A 14,631-nucleotide genomic window follows, 5' to 3' on the forward strand; every position below is an offset into this window, starting at 1 on the left:
CGGCCATCAGGGTCCTCCAGTCCTGCCTCTGCCCAGCGCCCCCAGCCTTGCAGCCAATCACGTGAGACTTGATTTCAGCAGGAGGTGCTGGTGGAGGCGGGGCCCCAGCCTGCAGTTCCCCTACGCCCCATCAGCTCGTGTGGCTTCATTCTGGGTCTGTCTGTCCACCTGTGAGTGGGCACAGTCCAGTGCCAACCCCGTGGAGTACCCGGCACAGAGGGCAATGTAGGTGATCAGTGGGTAGCCAGTGACAGCTACCCAATCCAGCATCCACTGTGTCCATGGACTGTCAACCTCGCAAGAAGGGCACCTTGGGGTCAGGGTAGTGGCCTCTGGGGCCTCTCTGAGAGTCTCTTCTGTCACACACACAACCCCACCTGCCTCCTGAAGATTTAGTTCCTCCTGAGAAGTTTAGTTTCTCCCCATCCCCCAGTTAGACAGGAAGGGTCAGGGATTCTCCCCTGGCCTGGGGTGGGGCTTGGTCTCTTTGTGTCACACTAGAGGGCCTCCTTGTCCCATGTCTTGACCTAGGAACTTGGGTGGGAGACGCAAGGCCACCCCCCAACTCCTGCAGGCATCGAGTGCTCCGAGTCCCAGCCAGGCTCCCCCAGTACCTGCTCTATAGCCAGAGGCCAAGATGACCTCCCTCTCAGCAGATTGGCAGCATGCCACAGGGCGACCTGGGACCTCGAGAGGCCTCCTGGAGGGCTTCCTGGAGGAAGTGTCCATAGCACCAAGGGACAGATACCACAAGTGTGGGGAGAAAATGCGCCTTGTTCTGCTTCCTGCTGACCCCAGGGACATAGCAGTCCTGGCCCTGAAGCCCCAGTTCAGGGGTCTAGGGTGGGACAGGCCCAGCACTAAGGGAAGCTGTAGCTTTGCAGGGGCAGCGTGGGGCCCTCTCCCCAGTCTGGGTCCTGGCAGAGGAGCTCGGTGGCTGCCTAGCTTGGAGAGGAAAGCTGGAGCCGGCCTGGCGGGTTGGCAGGGCGGTGGGTGGGGGGTGGTCCGCTTCTTCTGCTGACACACAGACATTCCACCAGGCAGAGACACCAGCCCAGTCTCCGCATCGGGAAAGCATTTCCCAAACTGCTTCCAGACCACAGCCGCGCGCCTGCGTATGCTTGGTGGCACTGGGGAGGCCAGTGGGCCCTGCCTGGGCTGCGGCGGCTGGCCGCCATCACGCTGTGCCCAGCCTCGTGGGGATGGAGGCCTGGAGCCATCGAACCCCCACCCCGGGTCCTTTAGGGAGGTGCCGCCTGAGCTCATCATGTCACGAGTTGTCTTGGGCTCAGCTGGGCTGCGGGGGAGACGGCTCTGCCTCCTAGAACCGGGTTCTGCCCAGAGCAGGCACTCGGGTCCTCGCTGAGGGAAAGGAGCGAGGGAGTGAGGGCTGAAGTGGGGAGGAGGGACGGGCTAGCTGCAGGGGAAGCAGAGTTGGCAGTGGCAGCTCTGGGGGGAGTGGGCTGGGGAACTTTGCAGAGAAGGCCCCTTGGGATTGGCACTCAACAGATGTGAAGGAGCTCGCTGTGTGCGGGTAGGAGGACGAGTGGGTATCTTGGCTGCTGTGGACACTGGGGTGCTGGGAGGGCCAGGCCACCCACGAGGGACAGAAGAGTCAGGGTCTGGAGCCAGCGCCTCCTGGAAGTGCTGTGCCCAGCGTCCACGTGGAGAGCCCCTTGGTGGCCTGGGCAGGCCATGTTGCCAGGAGCTTGGAGGAGGGTGCCCAATGAAGGCAGGATTTAGGTCAGACCTGATCCCTGGCGGCGGTCCCCTTTGTCCTCTGTGACCCTGAGCTTGTCATTTATCCCCTGGATGAAGACTGTATGAGAATGTCCGGGACCCTGTGTGCAAAGGGCAGGGTCTAGGTGGGCACCTGGCTGGAGGATTCCCTTCTGGGCAGAATGAGGGTTTAATTATAGGTGCGTCTGGGAGGCACAGACCTGCTTCATATGGGGACCATGAGACGGTGAGGAAAGAGCTCTGCTGGAAGTCACAAGAGTCGGTGCATGCTGTGGAGCAACTAGCCTGAATGCTGCAGCTACTGAAGCCCGTGTGATTAGAGCCTGTGCTCTGCAACAAGAGAAAACACTGCAGGGAGACGCCCTTGCACCACAACGAAGACCCAGCCCAACCACGAATGTTTTATAATTTAAAAAGGAGTTCGGTGACCAGGTCTGCAGTGGGATGCTTGGCAGTGTCTGGAGCAGAGTGTCTGAGGCCCCACACCTGTGTCCAGCGCCCCCCTGCTCCCTGCAGCCTGACTGGTGGCTGCACAGGGACCCTCAAGTTTTTGTTAGTGTTGTTGGGAGCAAATGTGATACATGCTGCAGTGATAAACAGAGTTGGCACACTGTGGAAGGCACTGTTCAAATGGCCACAGGGCAGTGTGTCCACCTGGGAGATTCGTGGGGGCTCCCTAGTTTGACAGGCTGGGATCCACAGGCTGCGGTGCTGCCCCAGGGGAAGTGGGAAGAGGTTTACCCCCAAGGTTGGGGCAAACAGGCAGGCAGGCTGTTTCTGCACTGCCTGGCACCTGGTGGGCAGGTGGTGGGGGCAGACAGTGGGATGAGTTGGCTTCTGGGCTGCAGACAGGACTGGACAAGGCGAGACAGTGCCTCTCTCCACAAGCTTGAGGTTGCCCCTTTGAACCCTGCCCACAGGTGGGCTGGGAAGAATGACAGCCAGCAGTTTCTGGATAGGGCTGGCTCAGGCAGGGTGCCATGGGTGAGCCACTAGGCATCAATCAGCACAAGCCTACATGAGATGGGGGGCTGGGGGCCCAGCCTTCGTCAGGCCTGAATGCACGGGTCTCTCGAGTGAACAGCCAGTGTGACCCCACCACCCCTGAGGAGGGCTGCCTGACACATCTGGGACCACCGGCTGTGCCCAGTGGTCTGGGGTTGGAGGAGTGTCCATGATTCTGCAGCCTCACCCCTGGGGCTCACTGTCCCTGCAGGCTCGGGCCCTCCCCCATCTGCTGTATGGGTGCAGTGGTGCCTTACCAGGCTCCCGCAGGTACTGGTCCTGGACCAGTGGAGAGATGAGGGACACCGGGCTGGGGACCTGGGGGAGTCTTCACCCCCAGGACATCCACTGCCGTGGTGTGGCCTCGAAGTGCGCCGGTTCCCTACTCTCCGCAACCTCCGTCGAGCTGCCTCGGCGGAGCCCGGGGGCCTTGCCAGGGTGGCCTCCATCCACCTCTGTATTGCGTGTTTTCTTTAACTTGTTGGCTTAGGGATCCCGCCTGTGGGAGCGCCCGTGTGTATCGATGTGCCCGTGCAGGTCCGTGCAGGACTCTGGGTGTCTTGTGTACGTCTTGCACACGTGGGTCTGCTTGTGCACGTGTCTGTGTGGGGGTGCTTGCTCTTGTGGATGGGTCTGGGTGTGTGCCGGGTGCGTGAGCGCGCGCGTAGGAATGTGCGGAGCGGGTGGGCGGGCGGCGCGCCGGGGGGCCCGCGCTCTTTCTGAGAGTCGGGGGCGGGGCGGGGCGGGGCCTGGCTGCAGCGAGGATTTGGCCCTTACCTGCGGGGGGCGGAGGGAAAGCAGAGAACTGAAAGGCGAGGGGCGGGGCGCGCCCCACCGGAGCCGCTCCAGCGGCGCCGAGCCGAGCGGAGCCGGGAGACCCGAGTGCGCGCTGCCCGGAGCCGGGAGGGAGCGGATGGGCCATGGAGGCGCCGCGGAGCGGGCTGGCGGCTATCTGGTACCTCGGGCTGCTGGGGAGCCTGGCGCGCGTCGCGGGCACGCACTACCGCTACCTGTGGAGGGGCTGCTACCCATGCCACCTGGGCCAGGCCGGCTACCCCGTGAGCGCCGGCAACCCGAGGCCAGGTGGGAGCGGCGGGCTCTGCGCGGCGGGCGGGATGCGCTCTGTCCCGCGTGCGCTGTCTTTGTTTTCCTCCTTCACAGTTTTCTCCCCGGGAGGCTGATGGCGTGGTTGGAGGGAGCGGGGTTGGTGCAGACGGGGAGGCAGCCGCTGCCTCTGGGACGGGCCCCGTGTGCCCTGAGTCATCGGACATTCCTGACCCGTCTCTGGCCTGGCTGCGTGGGCTGCTGACAGCATTTCAGCCCCTCGACCAGAGGGAGGAGAAACGTACAGCAGCTGTGTTTGCCCGTGGGCACCAGGGCTGCACTTCCCCGCGGCACCAGCAGCTCTGGGGGTTAAGCAGGAGGGGTAGGGCAGGCCCAAGAGAGAGGCCCTTGGGTTCTTGGAGTAGAGTTTCCTTTTCCAGGGTCCCCAAAGCCTCGGCCCCTTGGGGGCTGTGTGTGGATGTGGCAGGTGCTGTCCTATCTTCCCCCATCCCCGCCCCCCAAGGCTGGGGAGTGTGGTCAGCCTTGTGGGCGGCAGGGTCAGCTGGGAGGACCCCAGCAGCCCTTGGGAAGCAGCTGAACCCCTGTCCTGAGTCTGTCCTGCCTCTTCCACGCTGGTACCCACGCTGGGCCAGCCTCCTGCAGGAAGTTCCTGAGCGTCTGTGGGTTCCATGGAGTTTGGAGTCTGGCAACCTCAGGAATGTGATGAGAGGTGTGGTGTGCCGTGAGTCATCGCCTGCGATGCCTCGACACCCGGCATGGGGCAAGGCTGCATCTCCGTGCACCAAGGACCCTGAAGCCCCTGGTGCAATTGCTGCCCACAGTACTGTCTCTGGGCTGCAGCCGTCTGTCTGGCAGGAGCAGGCAGGTCCAGAGCAGGGCTATTAAAGCAGGGCCAGGATTGGGCTCCCCTCCACGGCCTTCCAGGCCCCTGAGTGTGGTTCTGTGCAGGGCATCTGGTCTCTGTGGAGACACGGACCCTGCTCAGCTGTCCTCTGGGCCAGTCTGTGCTGCTCTCCACCAGAGGACACACAGATCTCTGAGCAGCAGGGCTGGGCTGTGACAAAGTCCGCTGCCTCCCCTGGCTTTGTCACTCGCCCTCTGGGACCAGACCCCATCCCCACAGGGTAAGCAGCTCTCCCACTGGGTGACTCAGTCTAGGCTGGCGCTGTCGTTCCACCACTGGTGGCACTAAATGCTGAGGGCTTGTCGCATCCAAGGGCCTGGGGCTGAGCAGGGGTGGGCAGCGCTCGGCTTAGGGAATCAGGTGTCCCCGCTCTGTTCTGAGAACTGATGGGCATGTGAAGGGGCCAAGAGAGGGCCTGTGGGTGACGGGATGGGCTGTCCGGGGCGAGGACCCTGGGTCATGTTTGGGGAAAGCAGGACAACAAAGTTGGTATGTGTTGAGCAGACCTTTCTGGAGGGATCCCGGGGGCTCAAGTTTTCCTGTAAGTGTGGCTGAGGTTTAAGAACGGGCTCATCTGGAGTGGTTTCTGCAGGGGCTGTGTGCTCCTGGGTTCCCGTCAGTGTGGCGATGGGCCCTCAGAGGCACCATTGCCCAGCTAGTCCCATAGGCTTCCAGGGGAATGGCTCCTGTACAGGGAAGTGTCCCTGAATGCCAGTGTGTGACCCACCCCCAGGCTGCCACATCCCCACTCACACATCTCAGCTGAGGGGAGCAGTGAGACCCCAGGGATTGTCCTGGTAACCCTGGCCTGCCTGCTCCCAGCAACCAAACAGCTGCAGCCTGAGGCTGTCCTGAGGCTTTGGAGCCCTTGGTATGGGTGGGAGCGGCTCTGCCTGCTTGTCTGGAAGGAGCAGGCTTCGTCTCCTGATGCTCCGAGGGGAGGATGGCAGAGGAGGAAGCCTCCAAGCTCCCTTTCAGCTGGGGTGCTACACTGCCGTGGGGACTGGTCCCCCTCCGTGCTGTCTGGGCAGGCTGTCCGTGTGCCCTCTGGCGTGGAGAGCAGCAGAGACTGGCCCAGAGGACGCCTGAGCACGGCCCATGTCTCTGAGGAGAGCAGATGACCTGCGGTAGTTTCACGGTCCAAGGGTCCAGTGCTCAGCCAGGGTCTCAGGGTGCCCATCCCACTGCTAAGGTCACCCGGTGGAGGCAGTGTGTGGCGTGGAGGTGAGGGCAGCCTGCAGTGTGGGACCCAGGGGAGTGCCCCCAGCCCCCTTCCCACCCCCCACCGCCGCTGAGACCACAGCGGCCCTCACCTCGGCCGTCAGGTGGCTGGGCTGGCCAGAGTGGTCTTTTGGGAACCTGGATTTCCTGGTCGGGTTGTCTGAGCCTCCGTGACACTGGAGAGGCTGCTAGATGCTTATTCCCTCTGTGTTCAGTTACTGTGGCTTCTGGGACATGTTATCCCAACCTGATGGCTGAAAACCACCCAGGTCTCTGGTACCTTACCATTCTGAGGTCGGAAGTCCGAGAAGGGCTAACATGAAGGTACTGGCAGGGCTGGTCCCTCCTGGAGGCTTTGGGTGAGCATTTGCTTTCCCGCATGTCCAGCTTCTAGAGGCACCTGGATTCCTTGGCTGTGGCCCCTCCTCCACCTTCAAAGCCAGCAGAGCAGCAACTTTTTGTTGTTTTAGATGCTTATTTTTTGATGGAAGTATAGTTGATTTACAATGTTCAGGCGTACAGCGAAGTAATTTGGTTATGTGTGTGCTCAGTCACTCAGTCGTGTCTGACTCTTTGCGACCCACTGGACTATAGCCTGCCTGGCTCTTCTGTCCATGGGATTCCCCAGGTTACAATACTGGAGTGGATTGCCATTCCTTTCACCAGGGGTTTGGTTACACATACACCCTGCCCCCCCCAACATATATGGGGCTTCCCAGGTGGCTCAGTAGTAAAGAATCTGCCTGCTAATGCAGTAGACACAGGAGATGTGGGTTCAATCCCTGGGTGGGGAAGATCCCCTGGAGTAGGACATGGCACCCCACTCCAGTATTCTTTGCCTGAAAAATCCCATGGACAGAGGAATCTGATGGGTTGCAGTCCATGAGGTCACAAAGAATTGGACACGATTTAGCTACTGAGCACATATACACATATATACTCTTTTAAGGATTCTTTTGTGCTATAGGTTATTACAAGATATTGAGTATAGTTCCCCATGCTATACAGTGGGTCCTTGTTATCTGCTTTCTTATATGGGAATGTGTATGTTAATTCCAAACTCCTAATTTATCTCTCCCACCCTTTCCCATTGGGTCACCATGAGTTTGCTTTTGTGTCTGTGAGTCTGTTTCTGTTTTGTAAATAAGTTCAGATTTTTTTTTTTTTTTTAGATTCCACGTGTAAGTGATATAAGATGGTATTTGTCTTTCTCTGTTTGACTTACTTCAGTTAGTATGATCACCTGGTCCATCCACGTTGCTGCCAATGGCATTGTTTCCTTTTATTTATTTATTTATTTTTTTATGGCTGAGTAGGATTCCACCGTATGGAGCCCTCCTCCCTCTCTCACTTGTAAGGCCTGTGTGATGACCTTGGACTCACCTGGAAGCTCCAGGATAATCTCTCATCTCACCTGCAAAGTCCCTTTCGTTGTGTAAGGCTCCAGGATTACGATGATCTCGTCCTCTTTGCGGGGGTGAGGGGCCTGTTATTCAGCTGATCACACCCTCCTCAAGAACTGAGCCTGGGCTCCTCGGGTCACAGCATGACCGCAGTCACGGTCACAAGGTCATCACAGCGTCAGCAGCTCCAGGTCACGGTTGGTGGCCGAGAACAGCTCTGACCTCTCACCAAGTGGCCCGCCTGGGAGTGGGGCCGGCACGGTTTCGGTCACTCAGTCCTGCCTTGCTTTCTGAATGAGTTGTTTCAGTAAAGGGGCCTCGATCTCAGAGCTGGAGGGACCGCAGCAGGAGGACATCTGCCCGCCCACCCGTAAGCCGGGAGGTGGAGGGGGAGGCCTCGAGCTGTGCTGCTGGGCCCAGGTAATCTGGACAGGCTGACAGCAAACCATGGGCACTGGGGAGCCTGGCTGGGCCTCATGGCCCCCTGCCTGTGCCGCTGGTCACGGCCACGGTCACAGGCAGGGCAGCTTTGGAGGCGGGAAGGGCTCCCGGGTGCCAAGGGGCTGGCCGGGCAGACGAGGCCTGTGTGATTTAGGCAGGAGCCTGGGGACACCTCTCGAGTCTAAATGTCCCGTCCTTGCCACAGGAGGGCGTTGAGAGTGTGGTCACGTGGGTGGGGGAGGGCGGCCGTCAGGGCTGCCCCTGAAGGAGCCCTGCTGACGGGCTTACCTGCCCCACCTCCCCCACCTGCTGTCCCAGACTGCCCGTCAGTTTGGTGTCTTTGTGGCCCCCAGGCTGCTGGCTCCCTGCACGTCCGCTCAAGGACGGGGGCCCCAGGTGCCTGAGGGCCTGAGGGTGCAGTGCTGCTGTGGTCAGCCACTCCCCAAGGCCAGCATCTGAGGTGACCAGCTGAGAGGTGGTTTGGGAAGCCAGGGTCCCCGTTGGTCTGTCTGCTGCGCGCCTGCTGCTGGGACCATGTCTGGAAATGACAGCCCCTCCGTCCTTCTGTCCCGCCCAGCGAGGCCGCTTGAGACACACTGGGGTCCAGTCAGTCCACCTGCTGTCTCGGACAGCGCACGTGGGGTGCCTCTTCCCCCAAGCTTTGCTAAGCCCTTACTGTATACGCAGCGCTGTTCTCCATGCAGTCGCTTTCCTTTTCAGGGACCTTGAAGGGGTCACAGAGAGGAATCTGAGCTCAGAGGGGACGGGGTCTCCTTTCTGAGCCCCTTGGGTGGCGGCTGTGCACCCTGCCCTGCCCAGTGGGTGTGGGTCAGCCCACTGTCCCCCCCCCCCCACCACTCAGCTGACTCCCCCACTGGAGGGCCCTGGGTCCTGAGACCTCTGGCCCTGGGTTCTGGCCCCTGAGACTCCTTGGGGCTCCAGTGGGGGCTGTTAACACTTTACCTTCAACCTTCCACCTGCTAATCATTCTGGTATCATTCCAAGGAAGACTCCCCGGGTCACCATGTTTCCAAGGAGAAGTTCTCTTGGTCTCATCTCCTCTGAACAGTCTTGAGGCTTGAGGAGCACCCTGGGGTTCCCCCCTGGCATGGTTGTGGTTTGTGCATGGAGCAGAGGCCAGGCCTCCTAGGGTCATCTCCAGTCATTCCTGGAGGGACAGGCGCATGGATGGAGTCAGGGTTTCTGTCCAAGGGAGGCACGACCTGGCGGGCAGGCTCTGGGGATCCCCCAGGAGGAGCCCTGCCCCTGTGCCTTTGAGACCCTGTAGAGGTGTGCTCGGGTGGCTGGGGCTTTAGCAGGGGCACCTCAAAGGTGGGTGTTTTCACGGGGACGATGGGTGAGAGCTGGAGGGTGCAGTCACAACATGTAGTGTGGACCCGGGGGATTATTAAGCAGAATTAGAGGTGGCTCTTCCTCCCAGATGGGCCCCAGGTGTTGGAGACAGGCCTGCCTTCTCTCCGCTCTGCTCCAGCAAGCGTGGGGGGAGGGACTCGGAACTGTGGCAGACAGCGTGGCCTGAGAAGGAAGGGTCCCGACACGCGGGCAGGGGCGGTGTCCTGAGAGAAGGGGGCTGGACCTGCTCCCAGGGGCCAGAGCAGAGCAAGGCCACTGTGTGGGTTCTGTTAACCCCGGCCCCATGTCCTCCCCCTCCCCCAGATGTGGACGAGTGCCAAGTGCACAACGGCGGCTGCCAGCACCGGTGTGTGAACACCCCAGGCTCCTACTTCTGCGAGTGCAAGCCCGGCTTCCGTCTCCACGCGGACGGCAGGACCTGCCTGGGTAAGCAGTCTCCTAACCTCAGCCGTCGCCCCACCCTTCTGGGTGTGCTCAGGTTTAGGGGGTCCCTGCACTCCTGACTGATGGGCCCCTTGGGGCCTGTCTGCTCAGCGCAGCCACCGTTACAGTGGCTCCATCCTGCCAAGCATGGCATGCCAAGGGGCCCTCGCCACCCATCGTGGGCCCTTGCCAGCACCATTTGCGTGAGGTCACCGGCACTCAGACGGTGAAAGAACGTGTCCTGGGCCTGGGGGTCTACACTGAGGCCAAACCCTGGGCCCCTGGGTGCTGTGACCTGGGCTGAGCACCCTCAGCAGTCACAGCTGAGTCTGGCCGGGATGCCAAGGCCACTTCCCAGGGGACTCCCACAGTGGGGAGGAGCCCTGGGCTCCTCCAGGGCCCTCTGCTGCAAAGGCTGAGGACGTCCATCTGCAGGGACGCAGATCCGGCTGTGCTGCCCCAAATGGGGAGATTTGGTGCCTGCCGGGTGGTGGTGGGGGTGCCCTGCCTGGGGCAGGGGCAGTGCAGGGTTGCTGTTGGTCTACAGAGCTGGGTTTTACGGGCTCAGGTCCCCCATCCCAGTCTTGGAGAGCCTGGGAGTGGGGCTGCAGCAGGCGGGGAAGGGGTAACTAAGAGGTAGGGTATTAACCCTCACTTCTTCTGTGGGATCTTTTTGCTGGGATGGGCTTGATGGGGGTGCCTGGGGCCACTGATGGCCGCCCCTGCCAGCATGGTTGGCTCCAAGGAGAGAAGGGGAGCGTGGGTGCCCACTGGGCAGAGGGTAGAGTGTAGAGTCCAGGAGTCTGGGTGTGGAGCAGAGGGTGTCCACTGCCCTTGTCCCCCCTGACCCCGGCAGCTCTGGACAGAGGTGTCGTGGACTCAGACTGCCCCTCCCTGCTGGCCACTCAGTCTGGGAGACTGCTTGGGGGTTGTTCTCTGGGGGCTGGGCTGGTGGTCACCCTCCCAGGTCAGGGCTCTCTCCCAGTCTGTGGCAGGGAGCCCCTTCTTTCCACCCTGGAGACCTGGAGCGGGCCCGGTCAGGCTCTGAGCAGCCTCCCTCCTTCACGCCTTGCTGCTATGTGGCAGGGCGGCCCGCCAGCCCTGGGGGGCCCTCCCCGGCAGACACGCTCACATGTCCGGGCCGCCACTCAGGGAGCGAGGCCGCTGCCCTGTAAAGTTTCAGAGCTGGAAAGTGGAAACAGATGCAGGAATGTTGTGATGTACTTCAGGACAAATGCAACGGGGTGCAGCCCCGGCTGCTGGTCCCCGGGTCCCCTGTATTCTCCCTTCCTCCGGGGCAGGTTCTCCTCAGAGAAGGGCATCCCTGGGGGTTGGTCCAGGGTGGGCTGGGCTGGGACACCCTCCTGTCTTCCTGGATCCCCCTAGTCCACCTGATGGTGGTCTTCACTGAGCTGCCAGAATGGGTAAATAGCACGCAAAGGGGAGGATGCCTGTCAGGGCTTTGGGAGGATTGTGGCGATCTCTAAGAGTGGCCTTGAGCTGCTGGTTTCTGGCAGCCCAGGAGGAATACCCCACTCCTGGAGGGGGATAGCCTCATTTGGGCAGCCCAGGAGAAATACCCTGCTCCTAGAGAGGGATAGCCTCCTTCGGGCAGCTCAGGAGGAAAGCCTTGCTGCTGGTCTCCTAGCCCAGCCCAGCCCATCACCATGCTGGAGCCTCTCCCTGGGAGACGCCTGGGCTCAGGGCTCCCGAAGTCTCCACCTGTGGCATTTGCTTACATCATCGACTTAAAGGACATGAGTTTGAACAAACTCCGGGAGCTGGTGAAGGACGGGGAAGCCTGGTGTGCTGCAGTCCCTGGGGTCGCAAAGAGTTGGACACGATTGAGCGACTGAAAAACAGTAACGACACAGGGTCTTCTAAAGATCTGATGCCAGGGCCCCCAGTACGGTCTGCACAGCCTGGTATGAGGCTGCTGGGACCTTACCACCCACTCTGCCTACCACCATCAACTCTGTACCCCCAGACTGTGTGGTCCCCAGGACCTCAGGAGGTCTGTAGCTCTCATGGGTGCTTGTGCCCACCTCCTGGCCACCTATCTCCTGGCTGCTCCCGCCAAAGGGGGCAGGTGAAATGCCCACATTCTGCAACTTCCAATCGCAGCGGGAAATACACGCCACATCCCCTGCACACACTCACTCACACTCACGCACACCTGTGGGCAGATTCCAAGTATCTGGAATTCCTGGGAGCTGACACCAGCAGGCCGACCGCCAGGTCTTCTGGGAGTGATGTGGGTTTGTCAGCCCAGGTCTGTTGGGGGCTGCCTTCCCTGTGGGGGGCCTGGGCTTTGCTGAAAAGTTTCCAGAGCAGATAGGGGTCTCCTGGGGACTCTCTCCCAGGCAGAGCAGGAAGCAGTTGCTCTGGGGCACCCTGCCCTTCTCCCTGAAGGGCCCCTTTGGGTTGCAGAGGGACCCTCCCTGGCAGCAAAGCACCTGACCTATGGCCCTGGGGTGGGTAGGGCGGCCGAGCACCAGATGAGGGGCTCCTGGTGGGGCCCAGTGAAAGGCACTGCCTGGGCCCTACCAGGCTGCTGGAGCTCCCTGCTGCTTTGCTGAGAGGTGTGGGCCCTCCTTGCTTCTCCTCCAGGACTCCCAGAGCGCAGGGCATGGGGGAGAGCTGGTGGCCTTGTCTGAGGTTCACAGCGGGGGCACCCTCCGGGCCCAGCCCAGCCTAGGGCCTCAGCAGACATTGATGGGAAGATCAGTGTAGGACTGGGCCCCTCCCCACCTGTCCCCGCCCCCACGCAGGCCAGCTGCAGGCAGGCTGCACAGCTGGAGCACAGCTGCCCTGGACCCCCACCCTGGGGCCTGCTGGGGTCCTCTGGGCAAGGGGAGGGGTGCTCTGAGCTCTCCTGGGACTGACGGGGCAGGCAGGGAACAGGTCCGGGCACCCCTCCCTTCAGCAGCTTGGAATGAGGGTTATGGAAATGCTAGAGGGTGAGAGTAAAGAAGGTGCCCACAGGGATGTGGCAGCTCTTCCTCCATACAGGGCGGGAAGGCCCTACGTGCCGGGAGCTCTCAGGTTGGTGCCACTTTATGGCACCCAGGGATCTGGGAAGTCTTCAAAAGTGTTTATGTTTAAGGGGGCCCTTGAAACAGACAAGGGGAGACTTGAAACACTCTTTCAAGTTGCTTTAGAGGCAGGGAGAAGTCAGAAAGCACACAGTCTTCCTGTACCCCCTCCCTTATAAAAGGCCCCTTGCAAATAACAGACAAAAAGTTTCCATTTTTAAAGTGAAGATTTGCAGAAAGGATCTTACCGTCAGCCTCAAAGCCCTTGAGTGCCTCACGTCTAACCTTGGGTGCTCTTGTCCAGCCTGGCCCCAAGAGAAAGAAGCAGAAGCAGTCTGGTGTCCTGGGTGCTCCACCTCCAGGGAGCTCCCTTGGTTTGTCCCCACCTCCGCCCCACCAGGCTCTGGGGTGAGAAGAGATGGGCAGAGAGAGGCCTAGGCTGGTCCAGCCTGCTTCTCACCCTCAGGGATGAGGAACTGGCCCCCGTCCTTCCCCAAACTGTGGGAAACGGAGCTGCAGAGAACTGTGCTGGGCGGTTAGCCTGGGGGTGCCTGTTCTTTTCTGTGACATGTTGCAGTGCGCCCAGGATAGATCCATAGAGACCCGCTCCCAGTCTTTGCGAAACCCTCCTCCTCTGGGCTAGGGTGACTCCTGCCCAGAGGTCCCTCCTGGACCCTGGCCTTGAATGTCCCCCATGGTGAGCAGCATGCCCAGTCTGAGGGGCCATGATGTCACTGGTTCAACAAGCAGAGGGGTCCCTGTGACACCGCGGGGCCAGCCCCTGGGGAGAGGCAGGTCCCCTCCTCCTTCTCCCCTCGGCCTCAGGCCTGTTGAGTCTTTTCGATGGACACTGTGGGGAGGATTCTGCTGTCAGCCTGCATCCCTGGTGGTCTGGAGTCAGATTGGCCCCACTGTAAGAGCCCCTGGAGGAGGAAATGGCAACCCACTTCAGCATTCTTGTTTGGAGAGTCCCGTGGACAGAGGAACTGAAAGGCTGCAGTCCATGGGGCTGCAAAGAGTCAGACACGACTGAGCAACTGAGTGCACACACAGTGCCCACAGTATGGGGAGGGTCTTCCCGCACCCCACCTGCCTTTGGGGTTCTCCCTCAGGCGTGCCAAGTGGCCTCGGGGCAGACGCTTCCCCAGGTCTGGGTCTCCCTGGTGAGGGGACAGCAAGGGTCTGCACAGGGCCCCACAGCCTGCTGTTCCCCGACTCCTTGGCAGGGAGGCTGCCAGGGCCTCTGGAGGCTTCGTTGGCAAAGCCGCAGGCAGCAGAGGGGTGGAGACTGCTAGGCTCTTCGGCAGAGCTCATCCCTGCAAACCACAGACGCAGTTCTGGGCATGTTTTCAAGTCACCTCCAGGTCTAAAACAGGCTGCAGTTTCTGAAAGGAAGCGAGCCTTCCCATCCCCAAGGGGCCACTGAGTCTGAATGGGGAGCAGGAAGGACCACCCTGCCCGAGGCCATCCTGGGAGGTCACCACTGTGCCCGAGACCAGGCCCTGTATCTGCAGGCTGTCAGTGTCCTGGGGGGATGGGAGGGTCACACCCTGACCTGGGGAAGCCAAGGCAGTGGCCACAGACCCTGGGCTGGATGCAGAGATGCTGTGGGGAAGCAGGGGCAGACTGGGGCCTCAGGAGGTGGGGGCTTAGAGTCAGAGTTTATGAGGGCAGAACCTAGCAGGGAGCACAGTGTGGGAGTGGGGAGAGGTGTGAGAGTGTGGATGACCTTGGAATGTGCACCAGGGGCTGCAGAGCCAGGTCCTCACCTGCGAGTGCATGTCCTGAGGTGGGCGTGCTGGGCGGGGCAGCTGTAGGGCCTAGGTCCAGGCTTTGCTGCTTTCTCTGGCCGGGCTTGGAGAGTGTGGATGCTGGGTAGTGCACAGTCTGTGATGTGGGTGCTGGTGGGTGGGAGGGAGCATGGCCCGTGGGTGAGAGCGGCTGAATCTGTGCTGCAGGGGAACAGTGCCCCTGGGCAGCGTGGAGGCCCCAGCAGAGGGTCGGGAATGGCAGGACGCAC

General features: G+C 61.1%; 1 protein-coding gene across 3 annotated transcripts in view; it reads left to right on the forward strand.

The window, feature by feature from the left end:
* Positions 1 to 3,552: 3,552 nt before the first annotated feature.
* MEGF6 (multiple EGF like domains 6) overlaps positions 3,553 to 14,631 on the forward strand; it is a 42,151-nt gene continuing 31,072 nt past the window's right edge. Inside the window, exons 1-2 of one of the 3 annotated variants that reach the window (XR_010663314.1) lie at positions 3,553 to 3,828; positions 9,457 to 9,579. Coding sequence is in view for 2 of the 3 variants with exons in the window: in XM_065935903.1 (XP_065791975.1) it covers positions 3,666 to 3,828; positions 9,457 to 9,579 (286 nt within the window). In the remaining variant the exon portion in view is untranslated. The remainder of the gene's footprint in view (positions 3,829 to 9,456; positions 9,580 to 14,631) is intronic. The other 2 variants (XM_065935903.1, XM_065935902.1) reach the window with 2 other exon arrangements.

The sequence above is a fragment of the Muntiacus reevesi genome, chromosome 5, assembly GCF_963930625.1.
Source record: "Muntiacus reevesi chromosome 5, mMunRee1.1, whole genome shotgun sequence".
Classification (NCBI taxonomy): domain Eukaryota; kingdom Metazoa; phylum Chordata; class Mammalia; order Artiodactyla; family Cervidae; genus Muntiacus; species Muntiacus reevesi.